Genomic DNA, 12,482 nt, shown 5'->3' with positions numbered 1-12,482 from the left:
GGATCAAAGTGGCTTAGGAACACCCTCAATTGTGATCGATGTCACACATTCACAACCCATTCAACCAGTACGTGTGCAAGCAAATATTGATTGAAGCATACAATGTCTTTAATTGAAAGAGGAAAAATCCTTTGCGATGGGTTGTTGAATGAGACTCCCAAGGGCAGTAAGAAGCTGTCTCACATGAACACTGACTGACTGGGTGGGTGGGTGGCTGTTGGAGTGAGTAATGCTGAAAGTGCTAGCGGGGGTGTATGTTTTATGATTAAACGACTCATGGTGTAATTGTAACAACATACAGGAACTCAAGTCCTTTTGTTCACCTGACATAGAATTCCTCACAATCAAATGCCGACCGTATTATCTCCCAAGAGAATTCTCTTCCGTTATTATCACAGCCGTGTATAACCCCCCTCAGGCCGATACCACGACGGCCCTCAAGGAACTTCACTGGACTCTATGCAAACTGGAAACCATATATCCTGATGCTGCATTTATTGTAGCTGGGGACTTGAACAAGGCTACCTAAATTCTATCAGCATATCGTCTGTAGCACTTGCGCAGGAAAAACGCTGAGAACAAGGCTTGAGAACAAGGCTACCTAAATTCTATCAGCATATCGTCTGTAGCACTCGCGCAGGAAAAACGCTGTACCACTGTTACTCTAACTTCTGCGATGAATACAAGGCCCTCCCCCGCCCTCCTTTTGGCAAATCTGACCACGACTCTATTTTGCTCCTCCGCTCCTATAGGCAGAAACTCAAATAGGAAGTACCCGAGCTGAGGACTATTCAATGCTGGTCTGACCAATCGGAATCCACGCTTCAAGATTGTTTTGATCACGCAGACAGGGATATGTTCCGGATAGCCTCAGAGAATAATATTGACGTACACGCTAATTCGGTGAGTGAGTTTATAAGGAAGTGTATAGGAGATGTTATACCCACTTTGACTATTAAAACCTACCTTAACCAGAAACTGTGGATAGATGCACAAAACTGAAAGTGCGTACCACCACATTTAACCATGGAAAGGCAACTGGCAATATGGCCGCAAGGCAATAAAACAAGCAAAACGTGAGTATAGAGACAAAGTGGAGTCACAAGTCAATGGCTCAGACACGAGACGTATGTGGCAGGGCCTTCAGACAATCACGGACTACACAAGGAAAACCAGCCACGTCACGGACACCGACATCTTGCTTCCAGACAAACTAAACACCTTCTTTGCCCGCTTTGAGGATAATACAGTGCCACCGACGCGGCCCGCTACCAAAGGACTGTGGGCTCTCCTTCTCTCGTGGCCGACGTAAGACATTTAAACGTGTAAACCCTCGCAAGGCTGCCAGCCCAGACGGCATCCCTAGCCAGGTCCTCAGAGCATGCGCAGACCAGCTGGCTGGTGTGTTTACGGACATATTCAATCTCTCCCTATCCCAGTCTGTTGTCCCCACATGCTTCAAGATGGCCACCATTGTTCCTGTATCCAATAACTAAATTAACTGAACTAAATGACTATTGCCCTGTAGCACTCACTTCTGTCATCATGAAGTGCTTTGAGAGACTAGTCAAGGTTCATATCACCTCCAACTTACCTGTCACCCTAGACCCACTTCAATTTGCTTACAGCCCCAATAGGTCCATATACTATGCGATCGCCATCACACTGCCCACTGCCCAATCCCATCTGGACAAGAGGAATACCTATGTAGAATGCTGTTCATTGACTACAGCTCAGCATTCAACACCATAGTAGCCTCCAAGTTCATCATTAAGCTTGAAGCCCTGGGTCTCAACCCGCCCTGTGCAATTGGGTCCTGGACTTCCTGACGGGCCAACCTGAGGTGGTGAAGGTAGGAAACAACATCTCCACTTCGCTGATCCTCAACACTGGGGCCCCACAAGGGTGCATGCTCAGCCCCCTCCTGTACTCCCTGTTCACCCATGACTGCGTAGCATGCACGACTCCAACTCAATCATCATGTTTGCAGACAACACAACAGTAGTAGGCTTGATTACCAACAACGATGAGACAGCCTACAGGGAGGAAGCGAGGGCTCTTGGAGGGGGGGGGGTACTATGATATGGAATCATTAAGGTCATACCAACATTAGGTGTTCCTAATGTTTTGTACAGTCAGTGTTTTTTATATACATGTATATATATTTATATTCCAGTCTCTGACATTGCTCATTCTGATATTTCTTCATTTCTTTTTTGGGGATCTATTTGCTTGCTAACAAGGTAGAACAGTCTAACTGTTATGAATACACCCTCCTGTCCGTCTTCAACTGTTTGAACAACACGGCCTGTTCACTTTGTATAGACGTTGAAATCATGTGACCTACCTGGATAAGAAGATGCTTAATTCTCAGAACAAAAACGAGTTGCTAATTCCTCATATGAAAGCGTATTTTTATGCTCATTGCACATTTATATAACACAGACTAGACAGCTAGCACATAAGTCTGTGGCTAATGCTGCAAGCGGTAAGTACATTGTAGTGCAGACCTTTAGTACATGGTACCGTGCGCGACAGAAACTGAGGCTTAATTTTCCACAATCATGGTTATTGACACTCCCGCTTTAGTAGGATCAGCCCTGTTCTAAATTTTAGGAGTTGAGACATAAAAAGGGTACTGTTAGACAAGTTAACTTCTCCTCTACTACAGTAAAATAATGTCTTAACTTCTTATGGCCGGGGGCAGTATTGAGTAGCTCGGATGAATAAGGTGCCCAGAGTAAACTGCCTGCTACTCAGTCCCAGAAGCTAAGATATGCATATTATGCATATATTTGGATAGAAAACACTCTGAAGTTTCTAAAACTGTTTGAATGATGTCTGTGAGTATAACAGAACTCATATGGCAGGCAAAAACCTGAGAAAAAAATCAAACCAGGAAGTGGGAAATCTGAGGTTTGTAGTTTTTCAACTCATCGCCTATCGAATATACAGTGGGATATTGGTCATATTGCACTTCCTAAGGCTTCCACTAGATGTCAACATTCTTTAGAACCTTGTTTGATGCTTCTACTGTGAAAGAGGGGGGAATGAGGGCTCTTTGAGTCAGGGGTCTGGCAGAGTGCCATGAGCTGTTCACGTGATAGTTAGCTTGCGTTCCATTGCATTTCTGAAGACAAAAGAATTCTCCGGTTGGAACATTATTGAAGATTTATGATAAAAACATCCTAAAGATTGATTCTATACATCGTTTGACATGTTTCTGCGGACTGTAACGGAACTTTTTGACTTTTCGTCTGCACCTAGTGATCGCGCCTCATGAATTTTGATTACTGGGCTAAACTCGAACAAAAAGGAGGTATTTGGAAATAAATGATGGACTTTATCGAACAAATCAAACATTTATTGTGGAACTGGGATTCCTGTGAGTGCATTCTGATGAATATCATCAAAGGTAAGTGAATATTTATAATACTATTTCTGACTTTGTTGACTCCACAACTTGCTGGATATCTGTATGGCTTGATTTGTTGTCTGAGCACTGTACTCAGATTATTGCAGGGTGTGCTATTTCGGTAAAGCTTTTTTGAAATCTGACACAGCGGTTGCATTAAGGAGAAGTGGATCTATGATTCCATGCATAATAGTTGTATCTTTTATCAATGCTTATTATGAGTATTTCTGTAAATTGATGTGGCTCTCTGCAAAATCACTGGATGTTTTGGAACTACTGAACATAACGCGCCAATGTAAACTCAGATTTCTGTATATAAATATGAACTTTATGGAACAAAACATACATATATTGTGTAACATGAAGTCCTATGAGTATCATGATTCTTTTGATACAGGCAATTGGTTCATTGCGCCAAATTAATCTAATGACCCTTAGGAAAAAGTTTGCAGTAAGAGTGCAGTGTAACTGCAGTATGCGGCAAATACTGCGTCCAAAATAACACTGTTTTTTTACTGCAGTAATTTTGCAATGTAACTGCAGTTATTCTGCAAAATTACTGCATCCAAAATACCAGTCGACTCAACTGCAGTTACTGCACCTTTACTGCAGTTTCAAAACGGCAATATTTTTTTGTAAGGGATTGCCCAGCCCTAGTCCTAAAAGCAGCTGGGGCTTTACTCTCCCTCCAAAACCCTGGCAGCTTGCCAAAGGCCACACACAGTGGCTAATTGGAAAATAAATTCTCAAAGAAAATAATTGAATGAATCTTGTTCTGTGAATGTGACTGTGTGTTTTTTCAATTCTATCCATTTAAAATGCCAGGGTATGTGATTATAATGAGATGGGTTCCAATGTTCTGTTAATTCAGAGGTGTTGTTTTTTACATGAGCTGTGGAGAACAAAGCAGTGCATTAGGCCTAGAGGCAAAAACAAAACAAGTGTAACAACAACAAGCCTAATTAACATCCAGATACTGCCACACTTTTTATATTAGGCAAAATATGAATCCCTACGCTTCCAAGGCTAACTCCTAAACAAATCTCAAAAAATGTGAAAACCACTCCACACATTTCTTGTTCACAAACTATAGTTTTGACAAGTCTGTTAGGACATCTACTTTGTGCATGACACAAGTAATTAATCCAACAATTGTTAACAGACAGATTATTTCACTTATAACTCACTATATCATAATTCCAGTAGTTTACATGCACTAAGTTTGGAGAATTCCAGAAAATGATGTCATGGCTTTAGAAGCTTCTGATAGGCTGATTGACATAATTTGAGTCAATTGGAGGTGTACCTGTGGATTAGAGGTCGACCGATTATAATCTTTCAACGCCGATACCGATTATTGGAGGACAAAAAAAGCCGATACTGATTAAAATCGTCCGATTTATAAAAATTTTAAAAAAAACTGTTTTATATATATATATATATATCACACACACACATTTTTGTAATAATGACAACTGCAACAATACTGAATGAACAATGAACACTTTTATTTTAACTTAATATAATACATAAATGCACACACACACACACACACACACACACACACACACAGCTCTGAAGTGACAATGATACTGAAGAGTCTGCTTAGGAGACAAATACTCTCAACTGTTTGAATAAAAATAGAGTTTAAGTTACCTGTGATGAATGTTGAAAACAAAAACTGTCATTTCTATATGCAGGAAATCCTATTTTAATAATGGGCATGGTAAGAATTGACGACCAAAGTGCGAGTCATAATTCCCATGACACCTTCTAGCAAAATCTGAAAGTGGTTCCTTCATTTATTCCATAGGATATTTTTAGATTCACTTAAAATAAGGTCTGTGTTTCGTGTAGGCTTACACCACCTTGCCAATTTTATAACTGTGTAGATATCCATAGGACAAGGTAACTCTGATCAATATTGGCTAAATATAAGCAAAGATCATTTTTTTGTAGAGTGGATTTATGAAAATATGTTGACAAACGTTACCTTATCCTAGTGAGATTTACACGGGTATCAAAACGTCGAGGCGGTTTAAGCCTGCACGAAACACAGACCTTATTTGAAGTAGATCAAGACATTCTCTATGGAAGACATGAACGGTAAAATAACGAAGGAACCCCTGTCAAGTTCAGCCGCAAGTTATTACAGGAATTATAACGCGTCGACTATTTCTCTCTAAACCATATACAGTGGGGAGAACAAGTATTTGATACACTGCCAATTTTGCAGGTTTTCCTACTTACAAAGCATGTAGAGGTCTGTAATTTTTATCATAGGTACATTTCAACGGTGAGAGACGGAATCTAAAACAAAAATCCAGAAAATCACATTGTATGATTTTTTGGTAATTAATTTGCATTTTATTGCATGACATAAGTATTTGATACATCAGAAAAGCAGAACTTAATATTTGGTACAGAAACCTTTGTTTGCAATTACAGAGATCATACGTTTCCTGTAGTTCTTGACCAGGTTTGCACACACTGCAGCAGGGATTTTGGCCCACTCCTCCATACAGACCTTCTGCAGATCCTTCAGGTTTCTGGGCTGTCGCTGGGCAATACGGACTTTCAGCTCCCTCCAAAGATTTTCTATTGGGTCCAGGTCTGGAGACTGGCTAGGCCACTCCAGGACCTTGAGATGCTTCTTACGGAGCCACTCCTTAGTTTCCCTGGCTGTGTGTTTCGGTTCGTTGTCATACTGGAAGACCCAGCCACGACCCATCTTCAATGCTCTTACTGAGGGAAGGAGGTTGTTGGCCAAGACCCATCCATCCTCCCCTCAATACGGTGCAGTCGTCCTGTCCCCTTTGCAGAAAAGCATCCCCAAAGAATGATGTTTCCACCTCCATGCTTCACGGTTGGGATGGTGTTCTTGGGGTTGTACTCATCCTTCTTCTTCCTCCAAACACGGCGAGTGGAGTTTAGACCAAAAAGCTCTATTTTTGTCTCATCAGACCACATGACCTTCCCCCATTCCTCCTCTGGATCATCCAGATGGTCATTGGCAAACTTCAGACGGGCCTGGACATGCGCTGGCTTGAGCAGGGGGACCTTGCGTGCGCTGTAGGATTTTAATCCATGACGGCGTAGTGTGTTACTAATGGTTTTCTTTGAGACTGTGGTCCCAGCTCTCTTCAGGTCATTGACCAGGTCCTGCCGTGTAGTTCTGGGCTGATCCCTCACCTTCCTCATGATCATTGATGCCCCACGAGGTGAGATCTTGCATGGAGCCCCAGACCGAGGGTGATTGACCATCATCTTGAACTTCTTCCATTTTCTAATAATTGCGCCAACAGTTGTTGCCTTCTCACCAAGCTGCTTGCCTATCGTCCTGTAGCCCATCCCAGCCTTGTGCAGGTCTACAATTGTATCCCTGATGTCCTTACACAGCTCTCTGGTCTTGGCCATTGTGGAGAGGTTGGAGCCTGTTTGATTGTGTGGACAGGTGTCTTTTATATAGGTAACGAGTTCAAACAGGTGCAGTTAATACAGGTAATGAGTGGAGAACAGGAGGGCTTCTTAAAGAAAGACTAACAGGTCTGTGAGAGCCGGAATTCTTACTGGTTGGTAGGTGATCAAATACTTATGTCATGCAATAAAATGCAAATTAATTACTTAAATATCATACAATGTGATTTTCTGGATTTTTGTTTTAGATTCCGTCTCTCACAGTTGAAGTGTACCTATGATAAAAATCACAGACCTCTACATGCTTTGTAAGTAGGAAAACCTGCAAAATCGGCAGTGTATCAAATACTTGTTCTCCCCACTGTACCTCTGACTAATCCGGAAACTATCACCTCGAAAACAAAACGTTTATTCCGTTCCGTATTTTATCTAACGGGTGACATCCATGAGTCTAAATATTCCTGTTACATTGCACAACCTTCAATGTTGTCATAATTACGTAAAAATCTGGCAAATTAGTTCGCAAAGAGCCAGGCGGCCCAAACTGTTGCATATACCCTGACTCTGCGTGCAATGAACGCAAGAAAAATGACACAATTTCACCTGGTTAATATTGCCTGCTAACCTGGATTTCTTTAAGCTAAATATGCAGGTTTAAAAATATATACTTGTGTATTGATTTTAAGAAAGGCATTGATGTTTATGGTTAAGTACATATTGGAGCAATGACAGTCATTGATTGATTGTTTTTTATAAGATAAGTTTAATGCTAGCTAGCAATTTACCTTAGCTTACTGCATTCGCGGCACAGGCAGGCTCCTTGTGGAGTGCAATGTAATCAGTGTTAGAGCATTGGACTAGTTAACTGTAAGGTTGCAAGATTGGATCCCCCGAGCTGACAAGGTTAAAAATCTGGCAGAACGTTCCTAGGCCGTCATTGAAAATAAGAATGTGTTCTTAACTGACTTGCCTAGTTAAATAAAGATTAAATAAAGGTGTAAAAAAACAAAAACATTTTTAAATAAATAAACCTCCAAATCGGTGCCAAAAAATACCGATTTACGATTGTTATGAAAACTTGAAATCGGCCCCGATTAATCAGCCATTCCGATTAATCGGTCGACCTCTACTGTGGATGTATTTCAAGGCCTACCTTCAAACTCTGTGCCTCTTTGCTTGACATCATGGGAAAAGAAATCAGCCAAGATCTCAGAAAAAAAAAATGTAGACCGCCACAAGTCTTGTTCATTCTTGGGAGCAATTTCCAAACGCCTGAAGGTACCACGTCCATCTATACAAACAATAGTACGCAAGTATAAACACCATGGGACCACGCAGCCGTTATACCGCTCAGGAAGGAGACGTGTTCCGTCTCCTAGAGATGAACGTATTTTGGTGCAAAAAGTGCAAATCACTCCCAGAACAACAGCAAAGGACCTTGTGAAGATGCTGGAGGAAACAGGTACAAAAGTATCTATATCCCCAGTAAAACGAGTACTATATCAACATAACCTGAAAGGCCGCTGAGTAAGGAAGATGCCACTGCTCCAAAACCACCATAAAAAAGTCAGACTACGGTTTGCAACTGCACATGGGGACAAAGATCGTACTTTTGGAGAAATGTCCTCTGATGAAACAAAAATAGACTGTTTGGCCATAATGACCATCATTATGTTTGGAGGAAAAAGGGGAGGCTTGCAAGCCGAGGAACACCATCCCAACCGTGAAGCACGGGGGTGGCAGCATTATGTTGTGGGGGTGCTTTGCTGCAGGAGGGACTGGTGCACTTCACAAAATAGATGGCATCATGAGGCAGGAACATTATGTGGATATATTGAAGCAACATCTTAAGACATCAGTCAGGAAGTTAAAGCTTGGTCGCAAATGGGTCTTCCAAATGGACAATGACCCCAAGCATACCTCCAAAGTTGTGGCAAAATGGCTTAAGGGCAACAAAGTCAAGGTATTGGAGTGGCCATCACATTTCCCTGACCTCAATGCTATAGAAAATTTGTGGGCAGAACTGAAAAAGCGTGTGCGAGCAAGGAGGCCTACAAACCTGACTCAGTTACACCAGCTCTGTCAGGAGGAATGGGCCAAAATTCTCCCAACTTATTGTGGGAAGCTTGTGGAAGGCTACCCGAAACGTTTGACCCAAGTTAAACAATTTAAAGGCAATGCTACCAAATACTAATTGGGTAGTGCGTACGGCCCAGTACATCACAGGGGCTAAGCTGCCAGCTATCCAGGACCTCTACACCAGGCGGTGTCAGATGAAGGCCCTAAAAATTGTCAAAGACCCCAGCCACCCCAGTCATAGACTGTTCTCTCCGCTACCGCATGGCAAGCGGTACCAGAGTGCCAAGTCTAGGACAAAAAGGCTTCTCAACAGTTTTTACCCCCAAGACATAAGACTTCTGAACAGGTAATCAAATGGCTACCCGGACTATATGCATTGTGTGCCCCACAACCCCTCTTTTTACACTGCTGCTACTCCCTGCTACTCTCTAACCCTAACCCTAACCCTTACACTGCTGCTACTCTCTAACCCTAACCCTATCATATATGCATAGTCACTTTAACTATACATTCATGTACATACTACCTCAATTGGGCCGACCAACCAGTGCTCCCGCACATTGGCTCACCGGGCTATCTGCATTGTGTCCCGCCACCCACAACCCCCTCTTTTACACTACTGCTACTCTCTGTTCATCATAAATGCATAGTCACTTTAACCATATCTACATGTACATACTACCTCAATCAGCCTGACTAACCGGTGTCTGTATGTAGCCTCGCTACTTTTATAGCCTGTCTTTTTACTGTTGTTTTATTTCTTTACTTACCCATTGTTCACCTAATACCTTTTTTGCACTATTGGTTAGAGCCTGTAAGTAAGCATTTCACTGTAAGGTCTACACCTGTTGTATTTAGAGCACAAGACAAATAAACGTTGATTTGATTTGTATGTAAACTTCTGACCCACTGGGAATGTGATGAAAGAAATAAAAGCTGAAATAAATCATTCTCTCTACTATTATTCTGACATTTCACATTCTTAAAATATAGTGGTGATCCTAACTGACCTACAACAGGGAATCTTTACTAGGATTAAATGTCAGGAATTGTGAAAAACTGAGTTTAAATGTACTTGGCTAAGGTGTATGTAAACTTCCGACTTCAACTGTACATATACAGTGCCTTCAGAAAGTATTCACACCCCTTGACTTTTTCCACATTTTGTTGTGTTACAGACTAATTTTTAAATGGATTAAATTAAGATTGTTTTGTCACCGGTTTATACACAATACAAAAAAAGGGAATTATGTTTTTTGAAATTGTAACAAATTAAATTAAATATTTAAAGCTGAAATATCTTGCGTCAATAAGAATTCAACCCCTTTGTTATGGCAAGCCTAATTAAGTTCAAAAGTAAACATTTGCTTAACAAGTCACACATGTTCCATGGACTCACTCTGTGTGCAATAAGTGTTTAACTTGATTTTTGAATGACAACCTCATCTCTGTACCCCACACATACAGATAATTGTAAGGTCCCTCAGTCGAGCAGTGAATTTCAAACACAGATTTAACAGCAAAGACCAGGGAGGTTTTCCAATGCCTCACGAAGAAGGGCACATATTGGTAGGTGGGTAAAAATAAAAAAGCAGACGTTGAATATCCCTTTCAGCATGGTGAAGTTATTAATTAGACGTTGCAACTCAGTTGCCGGAGATGAAGGAAACCGCTCAGGAATTTCGCTATGAGGCCAATGGTGATTTTAAACGTAGAGTGGAATGTCTGTGGATGTTAACCTGTTTAAAGAATTGTGAGAATGTCAATACATATCGGGCACCTAAGTATAGTGATAATATCGCATCTTTAGGTCCCTGGCAGTTCTATCACTGAATGGACTAGTGTGCTCTGCTCACACCCTCAAACAACCCTCCCAGTCATAGAGCTACGAAGGGGAAATAACAAGGCCTAGAGCCTTCTATTGACTAGACCTATATTGTTATTCATGTGAGGGTGCTCTGACCCTGCCCATTGACCTTCCAGCAGTAGAGACTTGAGATGAGACCCATATTAGCCTACTCACTGTACACATACTCCATTGCATAGACACTCAGGAAGACAATATTCAGACAGTTAGACCTGAATTGTCTTCATCATCATTACCACCATAACTACAGTCACCACCATCAAAACTACCATCACCAGCATTATTGTATACCATCCTGATTATTGTATAAGTGGGATACTACCACCCACTGTTCAGGCCATTTTGGCAATGTAAACAAAAGTTAGTCTTGCCATTAAAGTCTGTTGTTGGATTCGAGAGACTGAGAACCAGACACAAGAGGTATTGATTGAGCTAAGCTACTGCAACACAGTAGGCCTATACAATAGTATTGCAGACATACTGTACTCACAGGCAATGTAGGCGATCAAAGCGAGGGCGACCAGTAGCTTCATCATCCTTCTGTTTAGTCCTGAGATCACCCAGATGATCCGCTTCATCATCTGCTCAACGCAACATCGAACCCGGAAGCACGCGAGGCTCCGGTTTATAACATTTCAGAACTATGGACCAAAACGCGCGCTCCTTCTAGATTACGACTTGTTTTGAATATCTAATATATATCCTGCTAAAGGAACACTTTGTAGCTAGTATGTTACAAGCAGGAATTAGGCACCTACGACTGGACAGAGGTTCATACGTGGCTACCTCCTGTCCTGTAAAAGCACAGCTAATTGTTAGCTAGTTAGCTTAGCATGCTACGTTAAACTCACTGCCACTTGTGGCTATTCATCTCTCTGGGTCGTGGTACGACTTTCATTATCAGTGCAGAAAACCCTCGCCAGCTTTCAATTCAGAATGTACTTAATACACACAGTAGATTGCTGTACAACCACTGAATATTAGCTAGCTAGCTTTCTGCCTGGTCACACGTAAGATTAGCAATTTCTTGATGAGCGAGACCTGCTATCTTTCATTACCATTACTTTCGCATAGTTTTCTAAAACGTAACAACCTTATAATCAAAACAAGTTAGGAAGAAATATAATATCTTCTTAATGTTTAACTTATACGCATAAAATTGTACGAAATTCAGAGTTTATTCCCCTACTTGGCCGATAGCTGTCCAGGGTGATCGAGTATTCCTGACCTTGATTGAGCAGCCTGCCGCGATAGCACATATTCAACATCTGATTTTTGTAAGTGAAGACGTGTCATTTTTTGCATTTATTTGCGTACATAAATATCTTAGAATTATATTATACATGTACAATATTCCCACCCAAAAGTTACAACTGCTATATTTAAAAAACAAATCGCGATAGTGTATGATGAACTTTAACCTTAGGTGTTAATCACGCAGAGAATGTCGATCACAGAATCATTCACCGCATGCACAGTGGCTCATTCATAAACCTATGCACAGTTGAGTAATTGTCCACACCCATTCAAGGCGCTTCTCTGTTCCATGCGTTATTATAAAATATACTTTCTTTCCCCTGTCTATACCGGTAAGGGTCTTACGCTGGTCCTAGTACCCCTGGTTGAGACCAACTGCTTTAGTTCATGGTGGCTGCTTTTTAAAAGGAGCCATTACTGTCTGGTGGTGATGTGGATGTGTGTTCT

General features: G+C 41.4%; 1 protein-coding gene across 1 annotated transcript in view; it reads right to left on the bottom strand.

Moving 5' to 3' along the window:
* Positions 1 to 12,009, bottom strand: part of uxs1 (UDP-glucuronate decarboxylase 1) — a 106,441-nt gene extending 94,432 nt beyond the window's left edge. The window contains exon 1 of the mRNA XM_071354622.1: positions 11,269 to 12,009. Within this exon, the coding sequence (XP_071210723.1) occupies positions 11,269 to 11,359 (91 nt within the window). The 5' untranslated portion in view covers positions 11,360 to 12,009. The remainder of the gene's footprint in view (positions 1 to 11,268) is intronic.
* Between the last annotated feature and the right edge of the window lie 473 nt (positions 12,010 to 12,482).

This window comes from Salvelinus alpinus, chromosome 20 (genome assembly GCF_045679555.1).
Source record: "Salvelinus alpinus chromosome 20, SLU_Salpinus.1, whole genome shotgun sequence".
Classification (NCBI taxonomy): Eukaryota; Metazoa; Chordata; class Actinopteri; order Salmoniformes; family Salmonidae; genus Salvelinus; species Salvelinus alpinus.
Note: the sequence above shows the minus strand (reverse complement) of the source record. Positions and strands in the feature narration are given on the sequence as shown.